Genomic DNA, 27,251 nt, shown 5'->3' on the forward strand with positions numbered 1-27,251 from the left:
GTCAGGGTCAAAGATGTAATTCTCTTTGGCTCAGACACCAGTACTCCAAGGATCTGAGAGTTCTGAGGCTCCAAAACCAAAGGACGAACTGGAAAAGGAGATAAAAAGTACAGTTGTGTACCTACCATAAATGTAGATGTTCGAGTGTATTCACTGTTACAGTCACTACTCTTGGGTTTATCCTGCTGGCAGGCTACCCGCAGTCAGCCAGAATTCCAAAGTCTAGGTCCGGCGTCGGTTGCTGTCGCCTCTTCCTGATCAGTGCCAGGGGTATAAAAGATGCAGCCGACGGCATTTTCTTCAGTTTTTCTTGCCCCAGATGTCAGGTGCCCCCAAAATGGTAGGCTAAAAAAAAATGATGCCAATAATTATGCATGCAATAAAATAAACATTTCCTACATCTACAAGCAAATACACCACATAGGTTGTATAAGATAGAGAAGTATAGGTAAGTCCCAGCAAAGAAAAGGGGGATGGTGGGTGGGTAACCTGGACTGCAACAATGAATACACTCGAACATCTACATTTATGGTAGGTACACAACTGTACTATGTTCATCGTGTTTCACTGTTGCAGTCATTACTCTTGGATTGAATCCCAAAGCTAAGGTTGGGTGGCTGGGCCTATATAGGATTAGGAGAGGCTATAAGGCCCTGTAGAACCTGCAGTGGCAAAGCCTGCTCTGGATTTAGAGTAGAGAGGTAAATGGTAGTGCTTTGTAAAAGTGTGCACTGAACTCCAAGTTGCAGCCTCTAAAATGTCTTTGGTCGGTACTCCTCTGAGAAAGGCTGCTGAAGTGGCTGCTGCCCTGGTAGAATGAGGCCTAATGCCCTTGGGCACTGATTTGCCATGTTGTGAGTAGCAGAAATGAATGCAGTGGCCTATCCATTTTGAAATAGTGTGTTTTGAGATAGGCTTTCCTTGAGATCCTGCAGCATATGCCACTAAAAGTTGCTCAGTTTTTCTGAAAGCTTTATTCTGTCCAAGTAAAAGCGTAGTTGTCTGTGTATGTCCAAGGAATGCAGAAGTCTCTCACCCTTATTCTGTGGGTTTGGATAAAAGGTAGGCAAATTAATGGTTTTGGTTAACGGCCACACTGGACACTACCTTAGGCATAAATGTTGGGTTCATCCTTACAGAAACCCTGCCTGGATGGAAAATGATGAAAGGTTCCACAGCCATGAGTGCCTGTAACTCTGAAACTCGCCTTGCAGAGGTTATTGCTAGGACAGAGCTGTTTTCCAAGATAAAAACTTTATATCAGCTGTATTGGCTGGCTCAAAAGGCAGCAGTGTGAGTTTTTTCAAGACATAATTGAGGTCCCATGCAGGTATTGGGGCTCTCCTTGGAGGTCTTATGTTTTTGGCCCCTCTGAGGTACTGCCTTAGCAATGGATGGGAAAAATAGGAGGTTCCGTATTGTAATGAGCTGAAATGGCAGAGGCATGAATTTTAATTGATGAAAAGGATAGGCCTTTGTCCAGTATCTCAGTTAGGCATTGCAAAATCTGAGGAATATTTGGTACAGATGTGTCAATTGCTTGTGCCTGGTTCCAAGCACAGAATCTTTTCCATTTTTCTGCATAAGATTTTCTGGTACTGGGCCTCCTTCTGGTACTGGGCCTCCTGGCCTCAAATAAAGTACAGTTTTGTACCTACAATAAATCTAGATGTTCGAGTGTATACACTGCTGCAGTCATTACACTTGGGTTATCCTGCCGTCAGGTGGTTCCCCAGTCGGCCTGAGTTCCAAAGTCTTGGTCCGGCGTCGGTTGCTGTCGCCTGCTCCCTGATGTCAGTGCGACAGGGATATATAAGATGCAGCCGACGCCATTTTCTTCGGTTTTTCTTGCCCCAGATGTCAGGTGCCTCTAAATAGGTAGGCAATTCCAATTGTTAATAAAACATACATACGAAAAGCAAAAAAACAACTTACAGCTACCAGCAAATACTCCCCATAGGTAGTAAGGGTAGAAGACATAGGTACATACCAGCCAGTAAGAGGGGAAGGAGGGAGGGTAACCTGGACTGCAGCAGTGTATACACTCGAACATCTACATTTATGGTAGGTACAAAACTGTACTATGTTCATCATGTTACACTGCTGCAGTCATTACACTTGGGTAGAATCCCAAAGCTGAGGTAGGGTGGCTGGTTCTATAAGGCATTAGAGGTGGCTATAAGGCCCTGCAGCACTGCAGAGGCGAAGCCAGCTCTGGATTTAGAGTATAGAGGCAGAGGGTAATGCTTGGTGAAGTTATGTACAGAACTCCAAGTTCCTGCTTCCAAAATATCCTTGGTAGGTACTCACCTGAGGTAGGCAGTTGAAGTGGCTGTTGCCCTGGTGGAGTGAGATCTAATGCTGCTAAGTACAGGTTTTCCATGGTATATGTAGCAGAAACGTATACAATGTCCTATCCATTTTGAAATAGTCTGTTTTGAAATGGCTTTTCCCTGTGCTCCTGCAGCATATGCTACCAATAATTGCTCAGATTTTCTGAAAGCTTTGGTTTTGTCCAAGCAGAAGCGTAACTGCCTGTGAATGTCCAAAGAGTGCAGTAGTCTCTCCCCTTTATTCTGTGGTTTAGGATAAAAAGTTGGCAGGTGAATAGTTTGGTTTAGAGCCACAGTGGATACCACCTTTGGCATAAACGTACGGTTAGTTCTTAAAGACACCCTGTCCTGGTGGAAAATGAGGAAAGATTCCACTGCCATTAGTGCCTGTAATTCTGAAACTCTTTGTGCTGATGTTATTGCCAGGAGCAGAGCAGTTTTCCAAGAGATATATTTTAATTCTGCTGTGTTAGCTGGCTCAAAAGGAGGTAAAGTTAGTTTTTCCAAAACAAAGTTGAGGTCCCAAGTTGGAGTAGGTGCTCTACGGGGCGGTCTTATGTTTTTAGCCCCTCTGAGGTACTGTTTTAACAGAGGATTAGAGAAAATTGGTGGATCCATGTTGTAATGAGCAGAGATGGCAGAGGCATGGATCTTGATGGATGAGAAGGAGAGGCCTTTGTCCAGCATCTCAGTTAAGTATTGTAGTATCTGAGGAATGTTTGGGACAAGAGGGCAAGGCTGTGAGCTTGGTTCCAGGCACAGAATCTCTTCCATTTATCCGAATAGGCTTTCCTGGTACTTGGCCTTCTGGCCTCCAGAATGACATCCATAACAGCTTTGGAGAGAGCCATTGCTTGCTTGACTAAGGAATCTTCCATGCAGCTAGGTTTAAGGTCTTTAGCTGGCTGAGTAGAATTTGATTGTTGTGCTGAGTCAGATGATGTGGGATTTGAGGCAAAATCCAGGGTGGTTCTTGTGCTAAGCTCCTTAAGATTGGGTACCAGTGCTGGCATGGCCAGTCTGGTGCAATCAGGATCATCTTTGGCTCTTCTTGCCTGGCTTTTATGAGTACCTTTGGCAGGAGAGGAAGTGGTGGGAAAGCATATACTTGCAGGTTCTCCCAGCTGAATGAGAAGGCATCCACTTTCCATGCTTGTGGATGGTAACTCCTTGTGCAGAATTTTTGTAGCTGGCAGTTTATTGGGGATGCAAACAGATCTATGTCCGGGCTCCACCATTTCTGTGTTATCATTCTGAATATTTGTGGATTCAATTCCCATTCATGGGGATCCATGATGTTTCTGCTTAAGTCGTCTGCCAGTGCGTTTTTCTCTCCTGGCAGGAATTGTGCTTGCAGATGAACTTGAAGGTTTATAGCTGTGTTCCACAAGGTCATGGCTTGTCTGCATAGAGGGTAGGAGTGAGTGCCCCCTTGCTTGTTTATGTACCACATAACTGTGGTGTTGTCTGTCTTTATCAGTAGTTGTCCTGGATGCAGCAGGTCCTTGAAAGCTAAGGGCATTTTGTACAGCTAGCATCTCTTTTTGATTGATGTGAAGATGCCTCTGTTCTGCGGGCCACGTGCCCTGAATACATTCGCCTGCCATGTGTGCTCACCAGGCGTAATCCGATGCATCTGTTGTCAGTGTTTGCCTGGCTGTGGGTTGTGTAAAAGGCTGTCCCATGTTGAGGTGACAAGCTTGAGCCCACCATTGAAACTCCTGTTGAAGGCAAGGGATTAGTGGTATAACGGTTTCCGAACTTTGACAGTGTTGAGACCATACATTCTTTAGGTACCATTGTAGTTTCTTCATATGTAGTTTGGCATATGGAATTAGTAGAATGCAGGATGCCATGTAACCCAAGGCCTGCAGAATTTTTCTTGCAGGGAGTTGGGTCTTTGTTGCCATCAGTTGAAAGTATTGAGTCAGTTGTCCTTGCTTGTCTGGTGTGAGATAAGCCATCTGGGCCGTTGTGCTCAAGGTGGCACCCAGGAATATAATCTCTTGTGAGGGAACTAGTTTTGATTTCTTTTGTTTACTGTATACCCAAGGCAACTTAATAACTTTTCTACAAACGCCAGATGCTCTAGAAGAATGTCCTTGCTCTCTGCTAGAATCAGGCAGTCGTCCAGGTACGGATAAATCTGAATTCCTTTCTGTCTGCAAAATGCAATTACTGGTGCCAGGCACTTTGTGAAGACCCTGGGCACAGTAGATAAGCCAAAGGGCAGTGCAGAGAATTGGTAGTGCATTGAACCAGCTATGAATCTGAGGTATCTTCTGCAAGACTGTCTTGATTGGTATATGCAGGTATGCCTCTTTTAGGTCCAAAGTTACAAGTCAAGCCTTCTTACCTAGCATGGGCAGAAGCTGCTGCAGAGTTAACATTCTGAATTTTGGAATGTCCAGAAATGTGTTTAGAAAAGACAGGTCCAGTATTGGTCTCCAGGCTTTGTCCTTTCTGGGAACCAAGAAAAGTCAAGTAAAATCCTTGCCCCTGCTCTTGTTGTGGTACTTGCTGAATGGCCCTCATTTGCATAAGGGACGAAACTTGTTTTTGTGCCTTGGCCCATTGATTGTGTGGCAGGTTTGGCATACCTTTTGCCTTTGGCAGGGTGTGAAAGTGGAACCTGTAGCCCTGGGACACTATATTCAATACCCATTTGTCCTGGGTGATCATGTGCCAATTTTGAGAAAAAATAGCTAGTTTTCTTCCTAAGGGGGATGCAAGAAAATAAGTGCTTGGTGCTGGCAGAGGCAAGTCTTTATGACTGTTTCCTGTATGGCTGTGCTTAGTCTTCTCCACTTTTGGAGGTAGAGGAGCCCCACTGTTTAGGCCTGTATGAGCCCTGGGGCTGGTATCTGCCTCTGGGACGTCTATATCTGCCTCTTTGTGGCCTGTCCGACACTGGAAAGGACCACTTCTTTGTAGGCCAGTTCCTGCTAAATTTTGGTGGCTGTACCTGTAAGAAATCCTTTACTATTTGCATATATTTCGCTTTGTCCTCCATTTTCTTCAAAACCTCCTCTGCTTTAACACCAAATAAAGTATCATGCTGTAATGGAGCATCTAATAATTTTGCTTTAGCATGATCAGGCAGATTTGTTCTTTTAACCAAGCATGCCTCCTAATGAACGAACCCGTAATTGCGGCCCTGCAGGAGGCCTCCAGAGAATCAAAACCACATTGCAATGTATGCTTTCCCACTTGTTCAGTTGCATGCAATAAATCCTGTATTTCCTTATCTTCTGTACAATCAGAATGTCAACATTTTCTGTTTTAACAATGAAAGTATTGCTGATATTTAATCATATGAAATTGACAATTTAAAGCCCTCACAGCCAAAGTAGCAGAAGTGTAAACCTTTTCCCCCCACCTGTCTAGTGCCCTTGAATCCCTGTCAGAAGGGATAGAGTTTTTTGCAGTAGCGGCCTTAACCCCCTTTGGACCCTGAGAAATAGTTTCTGGGTCAGCAGCAGGGTTTTTATAAAGAAATTTATGTGAATCTGGAACCCTGTAGTATCCGTCTGGTTTAACAGGAGCTGGAGGTCAGGAGTCTGGAGAAAGGCCGGACTCTGAAAATACATCTACAATGTCTAGCACAGGGGGAATAGCAAGAGGCCTATGCTGAGGAAGTAAAAGAAAATCTCTAAGCCTTTTCTTTGATTCTGAGTAATCTTGGCTCTCCCAATGGAAATGCTCCCTCATGGTATGCAGGGTTTCCCCAAAAGAATAATCCTCAGGAGAGGCTGAAGGAATGGATTCTTCAGCATCAGAATCCTCATAGGGAGGAAGAGAATATTCCTGTACAGAAGAGGAGTCAGAGGAAATGGAAACATGATCTGAAGAGTCATAGTCTGTCTCTTGCCTAGGCCTCTTGTCAGCAGGGGGATGGGAACCCCAGGTAATAAGGTCTTCGGCCATTGTGAGCATCTGTTTTTTAGGCATGGAAGTCTGTCTTGGAGAATGCTGTACTTGTTTCTTTGTCTTTAAAGCTGCTGTAGTCTTGGCTTTTGAAGCTGAAGTAGGCTTTACATATAGCTGTGTAGGTCTGAAAACACCCTCAGAAGCCGATGCCTGCTCAGCGGCTCCGGACCCATCTGAGGGAATGATTTCCGAGTGTCCAATACCTTGAATATCCAGAGGCCTAGCTGGCTCCACCTGAGAGTAGTCAGCGGCCTGTGGCTCTGAGGTAGTGGGTGTCAGGGGCTGCGAAAGAGCCTCACTGAGAACCGGCGACTGGCTTAGCTGAAGCCTCGTCATCGGTTTTGGATCTCGGATGCCTGTCCTTCTCTTTTTCCTTGCGTTTTTTTACAAACTCCGGTCATCGGCTGTTCCGACGGCATTATGTAATTGAATTTTCGGTCAAAGTAATAAGCAAAATCAAACAGACGCTTAATAGTGCGTTTCTTGAATCGAGCACAAAAAAAAACGTTATGATCAGGGCCTAGGTAAGGAATACAGTAAGAATGATAATCCTTATGAGGTATTTGCTTCCCACAAGAAATACAATTGTTAACTTTTTCTGACATCAGTCTGGAGCAAGAAAAAAGTTTCCCCAACGGGGTACTTAGCTTTAATGAAGACTTCGGATCTGAAATTCGTCTGTGAAAATCTCAGGAGTCGGCCGACCAGCACTTGCGAACTGCTTTTGCTTCGGGCACCGCACGGCAAGAAAGACTGAAGAAAATGGCGTCTGCTGCATCTTTTATACCCCTGGAGCACTGACGTCAGGGAAGGGGCGAAAGCAGCCGATGCCGGACCTAGACTTTGGAATTCTGGCCGACTGCGGGTAGCCTGCCAGCAGGATAACCCAAGAGTAATGACTGCAACAGTGAAACACGATGAACATCTACAGGGGTGGTGACAAGAAGACTCAGAACAGATGGGAGACAGACAGTATAATCTCCCATGTGGGCCTGTGCTCCGAGGACCTTTATCATCCATTTCCACTTCAGAAAGACTCCAGGAGGACCTCACAGATAAGGTAGTAGACTGAGGTCTGGAGTGTTTTCTCAGAGTTTGCATTATTGGACAATGGATCTGAGGAAAAACAGGGTCGACCAAGAACCCGGATGAGAGAGCTCTCCGTGCATAAAAAGCGCTTGGAGACCGCTTCAATGGTCTTGGATTCATAGGTTGAATAGTGGGACTGGCTGAAATAACGTATCTGATCAAAAGACTTAGGATCCGTAGTTTTTCTATTCGGATCCACCAAACTCTGTTCCGATGATCTCCAAATTTTTTGTGGAGGCTCAGAAGATGAAGAAGTTTTTGGAGACTTTGGTACAGATTATGTCCTATGCTCCGATGGAGCCTTGGACAGTTTTGCTGTGGGGTCTGAGCCCGGGAGGAAGACTATGACAGAGATAATAACCCTTTGAAGACTAGCTTGTTTCTCCTGAATACATTAGCCCTAGAGTTAAATGCTGCACAAATGTTACAATTCGTACCCAGATGTGCTGCTCCCAAACTATAAACACTCTCCCTGTGGGCATCCAAGTTTTGAATTTTGTTCCCACAGGTGGTGCATATTTAAAGCCTGTAGGCTTTGCAGACATATTAACCATCAATAAGAAAAAAAAGTAAAATATAACTTAGTACGACTATAGAAAGTGGAACTACCAACAATAGTAGTTAAGAAATATATATATATATATATATATATATATATATATATATGTATATGTGTATCAACCCGAAAAAGGTACAAACAATGCTAAGGTAAAAAGCTAATGATTAGAAGAAATGCAAAAAAAACTTAGGGAGAGGAACTATAAAGACATTAATTAACGAGAAATAGAAGTGGAGATGGTTTAATACTCAAAAATCACTTACTACAAATCCCAAAAAACAGAGTGGATCTACATCCATGCGAGATGGCAGCAAACTAGATCTGAGGTATTGGGGAGGGAATGGGACATTATGGGTAGAGTTGGATCAGTAGTCTGTAAAATGCAGCCGAGTCGGATCACATGTCAGATCCATAACCCATACATTGAGAAACAATGAAAAGGACATCAGAACCAAATATTCAGTGCTCTTTTAAACTGTCCTGTAGTTATAGCCTACTGTTACCATAACAGGACTGACTACATCTCTGTTTAGTTGCCCTGACATGGAAAGACCTTCACATTAAGTAGTGACAGTACACAAGACTGAGGCTTTAAGCTGCAAATCAACCATTTCCACCTCCTACTGGGCAGAAGTTGCAGTTATGTAAAGTAAGTAAAACCCAGATGATACAATTTACAATTACAGCAACATTCTCCAAAGGTCCACTGTACATGCCTTATTGGTCCCTAACCCCCCCCCCTTACTATAGGACATCAAAAGCTGTACTCAGTTTTCTTGAGGATGGGAATGATCCCACTCTAACAGCAGCTTGCATCACCAGTTAATTTCAGGGAATAACCATTCCAAACCTGAACCCTGTGCAAAAACAATGCATAACAGCATCAACATTTAAGAAGGTGGCAGACCTGAACACTAGGAAGCCAACTTCTTAATCTCTTTCCCAAAAGCAACCTAAATGCAACTCCTCAACCATTTAAATGAATTCATAGCTACAGTTAGAGCCTCACCTGGCCGACACAGGTCTCCATGCTGCTCTTTTTCACTGGCATAAACTTCCATGCACCAGGCATGATACGCAAAAGAGAAAAGATCTTCAATCCGTGAAGGTGGGTGAATAATGTTATTAAGTCTTTTAAGCCACTCCTGACACTGTTCAAATGTAGAGAACTGACACCTTCACAGAGAAAGAAAAAAAGTCAGAAAACAAATAGATGGTGTAACAACAAAAAAACTGTTTTGTGCTTACCAAAACAGCATTTTCTGTAAGCTGAAATGTTTTCAAACTTGGCAACCCAGTCAAAGTTTCATAAGCATTACTGCACTCACTGTACAGGGTTTTGATTCTTAAGAACCTTCATAGGTGTGTGCAAGGTACCAGTGATATCAGGAGTCTAAGCATTTGCAACCTACACCATGCAGTTTCAATTACTTGTACAATTAACTACAGCTTTGGTTTGCAGGTGTGCAGCTCAAGTCAGAAAATGTATAGAACTCCTACAGCAGTTCAATGCCATTATTTGTAATGAAATGTATGCATTTCTCTTAAGATAACATCAACCTGGTCTGTTGGTGTGCTGATAAGATGAGAGTCAAAAAGCATGCTGTTTTTATAGACTATGGATGCATAATTTCTTCTACTCATATCATGTCTGAAGATACCACCAGTGACATCAAAATGGTTAACAGTCTGTGAAACCAATCTAAAATGATCACAATTGCCTCATTTAAAAAAATATATATATATTTTCTTAAAATGATACCACAACAAAAATCAAATATGGTGCTTTGTCTAAAAAAATTAATACAGCACTCCAGCCTTCATTTCATTAAAAACAGTTTATGTAACAGCAGCATTTGTTCTGAGAGAAGGAGCTGTGGTTAAAGACTTTCTTCAGAGTAAACCCATTGAAAAGACAAGCCTCTGGCAGTCCCTCTTACCTTGAAGTGGTTTGCAAACAATCCTACAGCAGGAAAATGGGAATTTAACAAAATCGCAGTCAAAACTAAAAAGTATTTTATCTAGCATCGCTGAATACACATTGTATATGTTGAAGCTCTTCTCCTAATTCAAATGTGCAACTTCACAGGAGCCTCCTTGTTGTGTCTTTCGGCTTTTCCCGGTTAGGGGTCGCCACAGCGGAACTCCGGTCCGCTGATTGGCAGTAGATTTTTACGTGCCGAGTTGCCGGCCCTAACGCACAACCTTCAACGAAGGTACGCCCATTCACGCATGTCTCCACACAGAAGACGCTCTAGCTGAGAATCGAACAGGACGTCTTACTGTGAGGCGACAACGCTACCACAGCACCACCACCGCAGTTCATGACCCATACTGCATCCCCCGCTGTCCATTTGGCTGTGTCTGAATGTGCAGGATTTACATACTGTTGCTTATTGCTGCACTAATGTATACGCAGTTATTTTTTCCTGCACTTCTGAATTTGACGACTTTGGTAAAACATATGCCAAAACTGCTCCTGATCACATGTACCAAACTATTCTTCATAAAGTCATGTGATTATGGCAACATGCCTTCTTTAATATTTCTGGTCAAAACATGTTCTGTGTTATGCATGAAACAGAGATAGTCAGTAACAAGTGGACAAAATCAAGAATTTTTCATTAAGCTATGCATGTCTGTCGAATAACTATTATGTCAGGTGGGGAGAAGGCATAATGGTTAAAGTGTTTACCTCAAAGATGAGACGTGCCAGGTAAGATTCTCATCAAGGGAAACAGACTAGGCTTAAAACTGCCCACATGAGTAACTAGCCTAGTACTTACCTATGAAAACAACTAAGGTATAGCACTGTTTATACAACTATGATGCAAATCAATCTATATACAAATTTCATCACGCACATCATGTTGAAACAAAATTATAGTAGGTCATGGTACAGATGAAAGTCAAAGTAAACTATGATGGAGAAAGTGCAGTTGTGTGAACTTATCGTAACAGAGGTCTGAATGACCACTGCTGCAGCAGCCTTGGCTCTATGGGTTATACCCTGACAAGGATATAACAGAAGATCTGACCAGCTTTCAAAGCTTCAGGGCACCTTCTACACACCCAAACCGTCAGTCAGCTCGAACTAAGCGGATTAAAAAGAGAGGTTTGGTATTGAGCCTTTTGGAGCTTTCACACCAAAAGAGAGTGGGAGGATGAGCCTTGAAATAATGCCAGGAACAACAAATGAATTAAGCATTCAGACCCTGGCATAAACAACACACACCAAAAAAAGGGATGGAGAGAGGGTGCCAGCTGCCTCAGCAGTGATCATTCGAACATCTACTGTTATGGTTAGTTTACTTGGACAACTGTACTATGCTCATCATATTTATCATTCCTGCAGTAGCCTTAGCTGGATAGATAACTCTCTAGCTTACTATATTTAGAAGAAGGAAGGGGAAGGGTCCAGGAGCTCCAGGGGAAAGGTCCTAGCAAAAGCCTGACCTAGACCTTGAGAAGGAATCAAGCTTGTAATAGTTTGTAAGTGTAATCATAGAGAACCAAGCTGCTGCTGCTTTCTAGAACACAGCCCTTTCCAAACACCCATAGATGAGACTAAGGCCCTGGTAAAAGGAGCCTTCACCATGCCTGGAAGAGATTGTTGTGGCAAGTACAGTCCATATAAAAAGTGTACACACCCCTATTAAAATGTCAGGTTTTTGCGATATAAAAAAATGAGAACACAATAAATAATTTCAGAACTTCTCCCACCTTTAATATGACCTATAACCTGAGCAATTCAATTGACAAACAAATCTGTTAGGGGAATAAAAATAAAAAACGTACAATAAGCTGGTTGCATAAGTGTGCACACCCTTAAACTAATACTTTGTTGGAGCACCTTTTGATTTAATTACAGCATTCAGTCCTCTTGGGTACACACCTGCCATTGATTAGGGAGACTAACCCCGAATAAAGTTCAGCTATCCTATTAGGACTTTCCTGACATTTACTCAGTTGCCTGCTACAGCAAAATCCATGGTTTGCAGAGAGCTTACAAAGCATCAAAGGGATCTCACTGTTGAAAGGTATCAGTCAGGAGAAGGGTACAAAAAAATTTCAACAGCAGTGGATATACAGTGGAACACAGTGAAGACAGTCATCAAAAAGTGGCAAAAATATGGGACAACAGTGACATTGTAAAGAATGTACAGTTATGTACACTTACCATAAATGTAGATGTTCGAGTGTATTCACTGTTGCAGTCATCACATTTGGGTTATCTGCTTGCAGGTAGCCCGCAGTCGGCCTGATTATCAAAGTCTTGGGTCCTGTGTCAGTTGCTCTCTCATCTTCCATGACATCAGGTAGTCAGGCGTATAAAGCATGCAGCAGACGCCATTACATCAGTTTTTCTTGCCCCAGATGTCAGGTGCCCCCATAATGAGAAGCAATTATATACAAGGTTACACCAACAAAAATCAAATACACCAGAAAGCTTTAAGCATAGTAAACAAAAATAGAGTTATAGTCAATAGAAGTCAGGGGGCTGGAGGGAGGGTAACCAGGACTGCAACAGTGAATACACTCTAACATCTACATTTATGGTAAGTGTACACAACTGTACTATGTTCATGTTTCACTGCTGCAGTCATCACATTTGGATACATTCCCAAAGCTAAGGATGGGAGGAAGCAATTAGCATTAGGACCAGCTATAAAGGCCCTTTAAGACTGCAGTGGCAAAGCCAGCTCTGGATTTAGAAAAAATTGGCAAGCAAGTGGTAATGCTTGGTGAAGGTATGCACAGTACTCCAGGTAGCAGCTGGTAGGGACACCCCTGAGAAAGGCTGTAGAGGTAAATGCAGCCCTGGTGGAATGTGGTCTTATCCCCTGCGGGGTAGGGTTTTCCATGGTGCTTATAGCAGAAATGAATGCAATGGCCTATCCACTTAAAAATGGTTTGCTTTGAAATGGCCTTCCCCCTCTGCTCCTGCAGCAAATGCAACCAGCAGCTGTTCGGATTTCCTGAGAGGCTTAGCCCTGTCAAAGTAAAATCTAAGTTATCTGTGCACATCCAAGGAGTGCAGTATTTGTTCCCCTTTGCTCTGTGGATTAGAAAAGAAGGTTGGCAAATGAATGGACTGATTAAGGGCCACACTAGATACCACCTTGGGCATAAAGGAAGGATTGGTCCTGAGGGACACCCTGTCCGCATGAAAGATGATGAAAGACTCCACTGCCATGAGGGCCTGTAAATCAGACACCCTTCTTACTGAAGTGATGGCTAGAAGGAAGGTTGTTTTCCAAGAAAGGAATTTCAACTCTGCATTTGCAGCTGGCTCAAAGGGAGGTAGAGTGATATTTTCCAATACAAAGTTAAGGTAACAGGCTAGAGTATGGGGCTCTCTTGGGTGGTCGTAAGTTTTTAGCCCCTCTGAGGAATTGCTTCAGCAGTGGATGAGCGAAGAGGGTGGATCTGTATTGTAATGCTCTGAAATAGCCAAGGCATGAATTTTGATGGAAGAAAAGGAAAGGCCCTTGTGAGGCATCTCGGTTAAGTATTGAAGAATAGGCGGTAAATTGGGCACTGCCTGTGCCCATCCCCTGAGTTTGGCTCCAGGAACAGAATCTTTTCCATTTTTCAGCATAGGATATTCTAGTACTAGGTCTCCATGCCTCCAGAATGACATCCATCACTTGCTTACTGAGGGATGGTAACGGACAGATCAGGTAATTAAGCCAGGTTGCAAGGTTCACAGGTTTGAAGCTGTGGGTGCAAAATCTGGCCCTCCTGCTGGGACAGCATGGCAGGGGTTTGAGGCAGGTGTCATGGTGCCAGCAGTGACACACTGCACAAGAGGGGGCATCAGTGTTGGCATGACCATTCTGATGCAATCAGTATTGTCCTTGGTTTGTCCTCTTTAATCTTCAGTAGCACTTTGGAGAGGAGAGGCAGAGGGGGAAGGCATAAACTGAAGGTTTTTCCAGGTGAAGGACAGGGCACCCACTTTCGAAGCTTGTTTGTGGGGAGTCCTTGTGCAGAATTTGTCTAAATGGTAGTTCTGAGGGGAGGCAAAACAGGTCCATCTCTGGGTTCCCCCATTTGTTTCTCAAGTTGAATATCTTTGGTTCAAGTTTCCACACTTGTGGGTCCAAGAGATTTCTGCTTAGGTCGTCTGCCAGGGTTATTTAGCTTGCCTGGCAGGAATTGAGCTTGTAAGGTGCACTTGGTAGCTCAAGGTCGTGTTCCACAGAGCCATGGCTAGTCTGCAAAGAGGGCAAGAATGGGGTCCCCCCTGCTCGTTTATGTACCACATAACAGTGGTGTTATCAGTCTTTACCAATAATTGTCCTGGAAGAATGTGGTTCTTGAAGGCTGTCAGAGCATTCTGTACAGCTAACATTTCTTTATGATTGATATGCAGGTGCATTTGACTTGGGTTCCATTTGCCCTGAATGCACTGGCCTGCCAAGTGAGCCCCCCCATGCATAGTCTGATGTGTCTGTTGCTAGGCTTTGGGCAGCAAGGGGAAGAGTGAATGGCAGTCCCTTGTTTTGTTGGCAGGCCTCTGCCCACCAAAGGAACTCTATCTTTAGAAAAGGTATGATAGAAATCATTGATTCTAGGTCCTGAGAATGTTGACACCATAGGCTTTTTAGATACCATTGCAGTTTCCTCATATGCAGTCTTGCATATGGAATTAGTAGAATGCAAGAGGCCATGAACCCCAGGGCTTACAGTATCTTCCTTGCAGATAGCTGGGTCTTTGTGGACAGTAGTTTGAAGTAGGCTGTCAAATTAACTTGTTTCTCTGGCATGAGGTAGGCCATCTGGGAAGTTGTATTCAAGCTTGCTCCCAGGAATACAATTTGTTGGCAGGGTACAAGATGTGATTTCTTTTTGTTTATGGTGTACCCCAGAGAAGTTAGTAATTTCTTTACAAATGACACATGATTGAATAGCATGTCCTGGCTTTCTGCCTGAATTAGACAATCGTTCAGGTATGGGTATATTTGAATATTTATTTGCCTACAAAATGCAATGATAGCACTATGTGAATACCCTGGGCGCAGTAGATAAGCCAAGGGGCAATGCAGAGAACTGATAGTGCATGTAGCCTGCTCTGAATTGTAGGTATCTTCTGCAAGATTCCCTTACTGAGATGTGCAGGTAGGCTTCCTTTAAATCCAGTGTAGCCAACCAGACATTTTTGCCTAGCATGGGAAGCAGCTGATGAAGAGTTAGCATTCTGAATTTTGGGACTACCAGAAAAGTGTTTAGGATAGACAGGTCCAGGATAGAACGCCAGGAAATGCCTTTTTTGGGTACCAGGAAATATCTGGAGTAAAAACCTTGCCCCCATGCTTCTTCTGGAACAGGTTGAATAGCCCTGATGCTTAGAAGAGAGAGAACTTGCTTTTGAGCCACTGCCCACTGATTTGGGGGTAGGTCTGGCCAACTGTTTGTGGTTGGCAAGGACTGGAAGTGGAATCTGTATCCTTGGGAGACTATATTTAAAACCTATTTGTCTTGGGTAATGAATTCCCAATTTTTTGCATGCAGGGCGATCTTTCCCCCTAAAGGAACAGTCAGTTGAACAGGGCTTGGAAGGTTTAAAGTTAAGTCATTGAGACAGTTTACCATAGGGGGAGTCTTATTACTCCTAGCTTTGGAAGTGGGAGCCCCCCACTGCTTAGGCCTGTGAATACCTTGGGACTGAAGCCTGGGTGTTCTGCTGGTTCTGGGTTTGGACTGAGAAGGCCTGGAAGAGGCAGGAAAGGACCAGTTCTTAGTGGGCCAATGCCTACTAAATCTGGGAGGCTGTACTTGCAGGAAATCTTTAACAGTTTGCATAGATTTAGCTTTTTCCTCCATCTTTTTAAGTACTACTTCTGCTTTGTTGCCAAACAGGTGGTCTTGGTTTAAGGGAGCATCCAGTAATTTAGCTTTAACATGATCTGGGAAAGATAGCTCCTTAAGCCAAGCATGCCTTCTCAGTACAAACCCAGTGACAGCAGCCCTGCAAGATGCCTCTAATGAATCAAAACCACATTGCAAAGTATGTTTTCCAACTTGTTCAGCAGAATGCATTAAACCCTGTAATTCTTTATTTTCAGCACAGTCAGGAATCAACATAATTTTCTGTTTAAGCAATTCAATAATATGCTGCTGATACTTTAACATATGAAACTGGCAGTTTAAGGCCCTAATGGCCAAAGTTGCAGAAGTGTACATCTTCTTACCCCATCTATCCAAGGCCCAGGATTCTCTATCAGAGGGGGGGTAGGGTTTTTGGCATTAGTAGCTTTAATGCCCTTGGGTCCCTGTGAAATGGTCTCAGGATCCGCAGTAGGATTTTTAAAGAGGAACTTGTCAGAGTCAGGTACCCTGTAATACCTGTCAGGGTTTCTGGGAGCAGGAGGTAAAGTGTCAGGGCCAGGCTAGATTCCGAGAAGGCATCACCTACAATGTCCAGTACAGGAGCGATAGCTAAAGGCCTGTGTTAAGGTAGGAGTAAGAATTCCCTAAGCATCTTTTTGGAGTCCGAGTAATCCTGGCTTTCCCAGCGGAAATGTTCCCTAAGAGTATGCAAGGTTTCAAAAAAACGAAAAATCCTCTGGAGGGAAAGTAGAGGGAATGGAGTCCTCTGCATCAGAATCCTCATTGGTAAATAAGGGCAACTCCTGGTCATCAGAAAAAACAGAAATTTCAGAATCCTGATCAAAAGAATCAGAAGGAAAATCAGTCTTAGGTCTCTTAGAGGGAGAAGGGTGGCTTCCCCCGATTAGAGTAATAAGGTCTTCAGCCATTCTTATCATTTGTTTTGCAGGCATAGGGGCCTGACCATGCGGTCTGGGTATCGGTTTTCTAGGCATGGATGGGGTTTTAGGCCTTGAAAAATAGATGGCGTCGGTTTAATATTCAAGTAAGTAGGCCTGAATACACCCTCAGAAGCTGGTGCCTGCACAGCGGCTCCACACCCATCCAAGGTAGAGACATCCACAGGTTCCATAGTCGAAGAAGCATCTCGTGGCATACCGGACTCCGAATGGGTCTCAGTAGAGGCCTGCGAATCTGAAGTAGCGGGTATCAGGGGGTGCGAAAGCGCCTCACTGAGTACCGGCGAACTGTTGACTAGCTTAGAAGTGTCGTTGGCAGCTTTGGACCTATGCGGTCTGTCTTTATCTTTGTGTTTTTTCGGAATGTCGGTAGTTGGGTGGCTTACCGAAGCCATTTCTGGATAACTGAACAGAGTACCAAAATATTTAGATGTGAAAATGAACAGACGACGAACAGTACAAGGTTTGAATAAGGCACAAAACCGACAGCGAGGTACATCGTGGTCTGGGACTAAGCAAGGAAAGCAGTACGAATGAAAATCTTTGAGGTATTTGCTTTCCACAAGAAATACAATTGTTAACTTTTACTGACATCGGTTTAGAGCAAGAAAAAGGATCCCCAATGGGGTACTTAGCTTTGCTGAAGACTTCGAATCTGAAACTAAAAAACAAAAATTTCAGGAGTCGGTCGACCGGCACTTGCAAACTGCTTCTGCTTCGGGCACCGCACGGCAAGAAAGGCTGATGTAATGGCTTCGGCTGCATGCTTTATACCCCTGACTATCTGATGTCACAGAAGATGAGACAGCAACAGACGCAGAACCCAAGACTTTGATAATCAGGCCGACTGAGGGCTACCTGCAAGCAGATAACCTAAATGTAATGACTGCAACAGTGAAACGAAGAACATCAGGGCATCCAGTTTCCAAACCATGCAGTGATGCTCCCTGGTGCAGAATTTGCTGAGCTGATGTTTGGTGTGGGAGGCAAAGAGGTCGACCTTGGGGGTTCCCCAATTCTGAGTTATTAGGGTGAAGGTACTTCTGTTGAGTTGCCACTCATGTGGGTCCAACAGTTTTCTGCTTAATTGGTCTGCCAGACAGTTGAGACAGCCAGGTAGGAATTGTGCTAACAGGTGTAGTTGACTGGCAGAGGCTGTGTACCAGAGAGTCATGGCCAGCCTGCATACAGGGTAGGAGCGAGTCCCTCCCTGCCTGTTGATGTACCACATCACAGTGGTGTTGTCTGTTTTGATCAGGAAAGCCCCTGGAGAGAGAAGGGGCTTGAAAGCTATCAAGATGTGCTGCATAGCCATCATCTCTTTTTGAGTGATGTCAAGAGGGATTTGCTGTGAGCTCCATTGGCCCTGTATACACCTGTCGTCCAGGTGTGCAACCCAAGCATATTCTGATGCACCTGTGATGAGGGTCTGAGCGGGGTGGGGTGGGGAGAAAGGCAGTCACTTGTTGAGGAAGCATGCTGTTACCCCCCTCAAAGAAAATCTTTTCTGAGGCAAGGAATTATAGTTAGAAGAGTTTCCAGGTCTTGAGAGTGTTGACACCAAAGGCTCTTTAGGTACCACTGAAGTTTCCTCATATGCAGTCTGGCATATGGAATGAGTAGTATGCAATATGCCATGAACTCCAAAGATTGCAGGATCTTCCTTGCAGTTTGCTGGGGCCTGGTGGTTAGTTGAGAGAAGTAGGCTGTCAGGAAAATGTGTTTCTCTGGTGTAAGATATGCCATCTGGGATGCTGTGTCCAGACTTGCTCACAGGAAGATTATCCTTTGGGTAGGCACCTGGTTGGATTTCTTTTCGTTGACTGTGTACCCTAGAGAGGTAAGGAGGGCCTTTACAAAGGCCATGTGCTTGAGCAGCTTTTCCTGGCTGTCTACCTGAATAAGGCACTCGTTTAAGTATGGGTAAATCTGAATATTTCTTTGTCTGCAAAAGGCAATGGCCGGATCCAGACATTTTGTGAAAACTCTGAGAGCAGTAAATAAGCCAAAGGGAAGTGCAGAGAAAGTACAGCTGTGTACCTACCATAAATGTAGATGTTCGAGTGTATTCACTGTTGCAGTCATTACACTTGGGTTATCCTGCTGGCAGGCTACCCGCAGTCGGCCTGAATTCCAAAGTCTTGGTCTGGCATCGGTTGCTATCGCCTCTTCCCTGATGCAGTGCGCCAGGGGTATAAAAGATGCAGCCGACGCCATTTTCTTCAGTTTGTCTTGCCCCAGATGTCAGGTGCCCCCAAAAGGGTAGGCTAAAAATTTTGCCAATAAAAAAGCATGCACAAGCATAAACATTACCTTCATCTACAAGCAAATACACCACACAAGTTGTATAGAACAGAGAAGTACAGATTAGTCCCAGCAATGAAAGGGGGATGGTGGGAGGGTAACCTGGACTGCAACAGTGAATACACTCGAACATCTACATTTATGGTAGGTACACAACTGTACTATGTTCATCGTGTTTCACTGTTGCAGTCATTACACTTGGGTTGAATCCCAAAGCTGAGGTTGGGTGGCTGGGCCTAAATAGAATTAGGAGTGGCTATGAGGCCCTGCAGAACTGCAGTGGCAAAGCCTGCTCTGGACTTGGAGTAAAGAGGTAACTGGTAGTGCTTTGTGAAAGTGTGCACTGAAGTCCAAGTTGCAGCCTCCAAAATGCCCCTAGTTGGTGGTACTCTGAGGAAGGCTGCTGAAATGGCTGCTGCTCTGATTGAATGTGGCCTAATGCCCTTAGGCACTGATTTGCCATGTTGTGAATAGCAGAAATGAATGCAGTGGCCTATCCATTTTGAAACAGTCTGCTTTGAGATAGCTCTTCCTTGTGATCCTGCAGTATATGCCACTAAGAGTTGCTCAGTCTTTCTGAAAGCTTTAGTTCTGTCCAAGTAAAAGCGTAGCTGTCTGTGTATATTCAAAGAATGCAGAAGTCTCTCCCCCTTATTCTGTGGGTTTGGATAAAAGGTAGGCAAATGAATGGTTTTGTTAAGAGACACGCTGGACACTACCTTAGGCATAAATGTTGGGTATGTCCTTAGAGAAACCCTGTCTGGATGGAAAATGATAAAGGGTTCCACAGCCATTAGTGCCTCCAACTCTGAGACTCTTCTTGCCGAAGTTATTGCTAACAGCAGAGCTGTTTTCCATGACAAGAATTTTATCTCAGCTGTATTGGCTGGTTCAAAAGGAGGCAGAGTGAGTTTTTCCAAAACAAAATTGAGGTCCCATGCAGGTATTGGCACTCTCCTTGGAGGTCTTATGTTTTTGGCTCCAGTGAGGTACTGCCTTAGTAGTGTATGTGAAAAAATAGGTGGGTCTGTATTGTAATGAGCTGAAATGGCAGAGGCATGGATCTTAATTGATGAAAAGGATAGGCCTTTGTCCAGCATCTCAGTTAGGTATTGTAAAATCTGAGGAATATTTGGTACAAGCGTGTCAATTCCCTGTGCCTGGTTCCAAGCACAGAATCTCTTCCATTTAGCTGCATACGATTTTCTGGTGCTGGGCTTCCTGGCCTCCAAAATAACATCCATGACTGCTTTAGAGAGAGGTGTGTTCTGAATGGTTACATTATCCGCCATGCTACCAGATTTAGGGTTCTGAGATGGCTGTGCAGGATCTGATTGTTTTGTTGGGTCAGTAAATGAGGAATTTGAGGTAATGTCCAGGCTGGGCCTTGAGACAAGCTCTTTAGGATTGGGTACCAGTACTGGCGGGGCCAGTCTGGGGCAATCAGTATCATTTTTGGCTTCTCTTGTCTGACCTTTAGGAGTACCTTGGGGAGGAGAGGTAGTGGAGGAAAGGCATACCCTGTAAGGGTTTTCCAGCTGAATGACAGAGCATTCACTTTCCATGCTTGCTTGTGATAAGTCCTTGTGCAGAATCTCTGTAGTTGGCAGTTGTGAGGGGAGGCAAATAGATCTATGTCTGGGCATCCCCATTTCTTTGTTATCATACTGAAGATTTGTGGATCTAGTTTCCACTTGTGAGGATCCAGGAGGTTTCTGCTTAGTTCGTCTGCCAGAGTATTTGTCTTTCCTGGCAGGAATTGTACGTGCAGGTGCACTTGATAAGTCAATGCTGTGTTCCACAGAGTCATGGCTTGTCTGCAGAGGGGGAAGGAATGCTTGCCTCCCTGCTTGTTTATGTAACACATGACTGTAGTATTGTCAGTCTTTATCAGCAGTTGTCCTGGATGAAGTAGATCCTTGAAGGCTGTCAGGGCATTCTGAACAGCCAGCCTCTCTTTTTGATTGATATGAAGATGCATTTGGCTTGTGGGCCATGTGCCCTGAATACATTTTCCTGCCATGTGGGCTCCCCAAGCATAATCTGATGCATCTGTTGCTAGTGTTTGCCTGGCTGTCGGTAAAGTGAATGGCTGTCCCTTGTTGAGGCGACAGGCCTGTGCCCACCATCGAAACTCCTGTTGCAGGCAGGGAATGAGTGAAATTAATTTTTCCAGGCTATGGCAATGTTAAGTCCAAACACTTTTTAGATACCATTGTAGTTTCTTCATATGCAGTCTTGCATATGGAATTAACAGAATGCAGGATGCCATGAAGCCCAAAGCCTGCAGAATTTTTCTTGCAGATAACTGGGTTTTTGTTGCCAACATTTCGAAGTAAGAAGTCAGTTTCCTTTGTTTATCTGGTGTGAGATAAGCCATCTGGGCAGTAGAATTGTTCTCTGCTTGAATAAGGCAGTCGTTCAGGTAGGGATATATTTGAATTCCTCTCTGTCTGAAAAAAGCAATTACTGGTGCCAGGCATGTTGTGAAGACCCTGGGCGCAGTAGATAAGCCAAAGGGCAGTGCAGAGAATTGGTAGTGCATTGAGTCAGCTATGAATCTGAGGTATCTTCTGCAAGACTGTGATTGGGACATGCAGGTAATGCCTCTTTTAGGTCCAAAGTTACAAGCCAAGCCTTCTTGTCCAGCATGGGCAGAAGCTGCTGCAGAGTCAACATTCTGAATTTTGGAACATCCAGAAAAGTGTTTAGAATAGACAGGTCCAGTATTGGTCTCCAGGCCTTGTCCTTTCTGGGAACCAAGAAAAGACGTGAGTAAAATCCTTGTCCCTGCTCCTGTAGTGGTACTCAATGAATGGCCCCCATGTCCATGAGGGATGAAACTTGTTTTTGTGCCTCTGCCCATTGATTGTGTGGCAGGTCTGGCATGCCTCTTGCCTTTGGCAGGGTGTGAAAGTGGAACCTGTAGCCCTGAGACACTATATTCAAGACCCATTTGTCCTGGGTGATCATGTGCCAGTTTTGTGAAAAAAGTGCTAGTTTTCCCCCTAAGGGAGCATCCAAAACGTAAGTGCTTGGTACTGGTAGAGGAAAGTCATTGGGACGGTTTCCTATAAGAGATTTGTCTTCTCCGCTTTTGGAGGTAGAAGCACCCTATTGTTTAGGTCTGTATGAGCCTTGGGGCTGGGATCTGCCTCTAGGGAGTCTGTATCTGCCTCTTTGTGGCCTGTCTGACACTGGAAAGGACCAATTTTTTGAAGGCCAGTTCCTACTAAACCTGGGTGGCTGTACCTGTAAGAAATCTTTAACTGTCTGCATAGATTTCGCTTTATCCTCCATTTTCTTCAACACCTCTTCTGCCTTAACACCAAGTATCATGCTGTAACGGAGCATCTAATATTTTTGCTTTAACATGATCAGGCAGATTCTGTTCCTTTAACAAAGCATGCCTCCTAATCACAGAACCTATTACAGCGGCCCTGCAAGAGGCCTCCAAAGAATTAAAACCACATTGCAAAGTATGTTTTCCCACTTGTTCCGCTGCATGCAATAAATCCTGCACTTCCTTGTTTTCTGTATATTCAGAGTTAGACAACAATTTCTGTTTTAAAAGAGACATTAAGTATTACTGATATTTAAGCATATGAAATTGACAATTTAAGGCCCTCACAGACAATGCAGCAGAAGTGTAAACTTTTTTCCCCCATCTGTCCAGTGCTCTTGAATCGCTATCAGAAGGGACAGGGTTTTTGCAGTGGAAGCTTTGACACCCTTAGTACCCTGAGATATTGTTTCTGGGTCAGCAGCAGGGTTTTTATATAGAAATTTATGGGAATCTGGGACCCTGTAGTACCTGTCTGGCTTTACTGGTGCAGTGGGTATAGAGTCTGGAGACAGACCGGACTCAGAAAAAACATCATCTACAATGTCCAGAACACGGGGAATAGCAAGGGGCCTGTGCTGAGGAAGTAAAAGAAAATCTCTGAGCCTTTTCTTAGATTCTGAGTAATCCTGGCTCCCACATGGTATGCAGGGTTTCCCCAAAGGAGAAATCTTCAGGAGGAGAGGCTGAAGGAATAGATTCTTCAGCATCAGAATCCTCACAGGGAGGAAGAGAGTATTCCTGAACAGAGGAGGAATCAGAGGAAATGGAATCCTGATCAGATGATTCATATTCTGTCTCTTGCCTAGGCCTCTCATCAGGAGGGGGATGGGAACCCCTGATCAAAGTAATAAGGTCTTCGGCCATTTTGAGCATTTGTTTTTTAGGCATGGAAGCCTGTCCTGGAGAATGCTGTACTTGTTTCTTTGTCTTTAGAGCTGCTTTAGTCTTTGGCTTAGAAGCCGAAGATGGCTTTACATATAACTGTGTTGGTCTGAAAACACCTTCAGAAGCCGATGCCTGCACAGCTGCTCCGGACCCATCTGAGGGTATATTTTCCAAGGATCCTATACCTTGAGTTTCCAGTGGCCCGGTCGGCTCCACGTGGGAGTCGGAAGTGGCCTGTGGCTCTGAGGTAACTGGCGCCAGGGGCTGCGAAAGCGCCTCACTGAGAACCGACGACTAGCTTAGCGGAAGCCTCATCGTCGGTTTTGGACCTCTGATGCATGTCCTTGTCTTTATCCTTGCGTTTTTTAGAAACTCCGGTCGTCAGTTGTTCCGACGGCATTGTATAGTTGAATCTTCGGCCGAAGTAATGAAAGGCAAAATCATACCGACGCTTTATAGTGCGTTGGTTAAATCTAGCACAAACAGTTAAACAGTCCACCAGAACCAACAAAGGTTCAACCAAGAAAATAAAATGAAATTCGAACCACAGTGTGCACTGAATGAATACTCAAGATCTGAAACACGAAGATTTATTCAACCAACAACAGACTAAGCATATGCTTTCACCAGCAACCTGGCTTCTTCAGAGTCTGACAGTAAAACACTCCATATAAAAAACACTCCACATTTAAAGCAAGAATGCATTCTCCCCACCCATCCAATTAATCAATAAATCAATCAAACAGACAATTTCTTAAGAATACATTTACAACCAAGTATTAGTTTAAAAAAACAATTCATAACATTTTATAAACTTATAATAGTCATACACTACATATGTATACATATAAAAATGTAATATAAAATTGCAGTTCCTCTAAATAACACTACTTAAGTATTTTAACTGAGGCTTTATGGTGACACATTCATTTAGCCCAGGGCCTGGTAGCATTGAGCCTAAGCTGCCATTCCATTTCTAACCTTGCTACCCTGTTCTGTGCATCACACTGAATGTTAGACTTAACCCTATCTATAATAAAAATAAAAATTTGTTAAAATTCCACATACTGCACTATGCAAATAAAGTGCATTGTGCTCATCCTTTCTCCTGATTGAACTGACATGTTCCCCTATTCTTGTTTTCAAGCTTCGTGTAGTCATGCCCACATAAAATGCATCGCATGACATACACGAAGCAAGATATACACAATTCTTGGTGCTACAATTACAAGCACCTGGACAAGATATCGTGCGTTGATACCCCACTACACTTACGTACGTCCCAACTGCTATGTATCTACATCCTCTACAGGAACCACATTTGCTCATGGCAGATCTAGTGTTGCTTCTACCCTCTCTTTCAAGTATACTCTTCAAGTTCTTTCCTTTTCCATAGACAATCACCGGGTATCACCTAGGATCATTTTAATATCTTTACTCAGAAAATATTTCCACAAATTTCTGAGACTAGAACCTAGTTCATTAGCTCTTTCATTGTATGTTAAAACAAATTTTGCTTTATTTGTTTTATTCAATGTGCTGACACTACTATCTATGTTTGCACCCTCCTCCGCTTGCCCTCTTAGAATAGGACTATATTTGTTTCTTCTTCTTCTATATACTTCTTTTTGATGTTAGTTAACATTGATAGCGGGTACCCCTGTCAACAAACATTCCAATCAATGTATAAATTTCCTTCTTAAATAAATCATCATTACTGATTAATCTACATAGCGGACCATCTGGCCCTTAACTACACCTCTCCTTTGGTGCAGAGGGTGACAACTTGTGTAGTGCAGCATCGAGTTTGAATAACTAGGTTTCCTGTAAATTGTACTCACCAGTCCTTCTTTGGTCTTAAATAAGGTAATGTCCAGGTAATTTACTCTCTCTTTGTTCCAGGTGTGTGTAAATCTAAGGAAATCTGTGGTTTCATTAATGTAAGAGCAAAATTCCTTAACACTTTCCTCATCCCCTTTCCAAAATATAAGGAGGTCATCTAAAACCTACAGTACAAAAGAATGTTGCCCTTGTACTTTGAGTTTAACACAAATTGCTTTTCCCATGCCCATAGCACTAAATTAGCATAGACAGGGGCACAACGGGCACCCATCGCTACCCTGTCTTTTGTTGATAGATCTCTCCATCAAATTGTATAAAGTTATTATGTAGTATGATTTCCATCAAGTCATGACATATCTCCAGTCTTTCTTTATCAAAACTGGGACTAGTCAAAAGACTGCCATAAAACAGTTCCAGCCCAGTTTGATGTGGTATCACTGAGAATAAGTTAATGACATCGACAGTCAAAACCCAAACATCTCATTCCCAATGCCCTTAACACTTCCTACCCTTTCCAAACAATGCCACAAATCCTTTAGTATGTGGTCAGCATCCATTAATGCTTTTTTACAAAATGGTCCACAAATGCAGCCATTGGTTCTGTCTTGGAACCCTTTGCAGAAACAATTGGTCTAAACTGCACATTTTCTGTCCCTTTGTGGACCTTTGGGATTCCAAAAAGCTTGGGCATAGTGGGAAACTTCACACAAAGAAACTCATACTCAACCTCATTAATAACTCCTTGATGTAAAGCATCAAACAAAAACATGTCTATTCCTCTATATGCTCTATTAGTTTCATTAATTGATGCTCTAGTGTATGTGTTTTCATCCCAAGCAACCTGAATATACAACTACTGTAGTCTATTTTATTCATGATGACCATTCCTCCCCCTTTGTCTGGTTTCATACATCTAACCTTCTGTGTTGACCATAGTTCTTGTATAACCTTTCTTTCATTCTCTGATAAGTTATCCTTGACCTCAGATTTTTGCCTACAGATTTTCCTAAACTCATATTCTACCATCTGTTCAAATCCAGTGATCTCTGAGTTTATGGGAGGCATGAAGCAACTTTTTCTTTTGATCCCTAAAGATACGTTCGTCTGTAGACTTCATAGCACATGAACCCTGACCAGCAAAATATAATTGCAAATTAAGCTTCCTAATATATAACTTTAAGTTTAGTAAAACTTGTGCAATATCTAGCTTGAAATTTGGCACAAAGTTTGTACCTTTGCTAAACAGTTCAAAATACACATCACTAATATCCATTTCAGTGTAATTATATATTGTGAAGCCTTTGCTTCTAACAATGTCACATGATAATGAAGAAGTACATACATCCAACACATCAGTGTTAGCTGAAGCAAATTCTTGACTTAAACAAATATTGTTGGGTTCATTGTGATTTACAGGCACATACATATTTACATTGCTATCCTGTGTCTTACTACAATTTCCCATTACATCAAAACTTCTGTACTGCACTTGCTTTACATTGTCCAAAATATACTCATTTGTGTGGTGTAAATTTTGATCACTTACATTCTGCATGTCACTTTGTTTTTCACTCAAAAATTCACAGTTCGTGGGAAACTCCAACACAAAATCAAAACATACATAAATCTAGCACAAAACCGACAACAAGCAATGTCGTGGTCAAGGCCTAGGCTAGGAATACAGTAAGAGTGAAAATCCTTATGAGGTATTTGCTTCCCACAAGAAATACAATTGTTAACTTTTTCTGACCGATCTGGAGCAAGAAAAAAGTTTCCCCAACGGGGTACTTACCATTAATGAAGACTTCGGATCTGAAATTCGATTTCGAAAATCTCAGGAGTCGGCCGACCGGCACTTGCGAACTGCTTTGCTTGGCACCAGCAACAAGAAAGACTGAAGAAAATGGTGTCGGCTGCATCTTTTATACCCCTGGCGCACTGACGTCAGGGAAGAGGCAACAGCAACTGACACCGGACCAAGACTTTGGAATTTAGGCCGACTGAGGGTAGCCTGCCAGCAGGATAACCCAAGTGTAATGACTGCAACAGTGAAACACGATGAACATCTAAAAAGTGTTAAGATCCTGCCCTGAAGCGGAGATACTTCCTGCATGATTCCCTTTATAGGAATGTGGCGGTAAGCCTCTTTTAGAGCTAGGGTTGCTAGT

The 27,251-nt window shown here is 43.4% G+C and overlaps 1 protein-coding gene across 7 annotated transcripts in view; it reads right to left on the bottom strand.

Moving 5' to 3' along the window:
* MTMR3 (myotubularin related protein 3) overlaps positions 1-27,251 on the bottom strand; it is a 2,239,538-nt gene that overhangs the window by 1,545,092 nt on the left and 667,195 nt on the right. For all 7 annotated transcript variants that reach the window (XM_044068370.1, XM_044068372.1, XM_044068373.1 and 4 more), the window contains one exon: positions 8,921-9,087. In XM_044068370.1, the coding sequence (XP_043924305.1) occupies positions 8,921-9,087 (167 nt within the window). The remainder of the gene's footprint in view (positions 1-8,920; positions 9,088-27,251) is intronic.

This window comes from Protopterus annectens, chromosome 4.part0 (genome assembly GCF_019279795.1).
Source record: "Protopterus annectens isolate FY-2018-M chromosome 4.part0, PAN1.0, whole genome shotgun sequence".
NCBI lineage: Eukaryota > Metazoa > Chordata > Ceratodontiformes > Protopteridae > Protopterus > Protopterus annectens.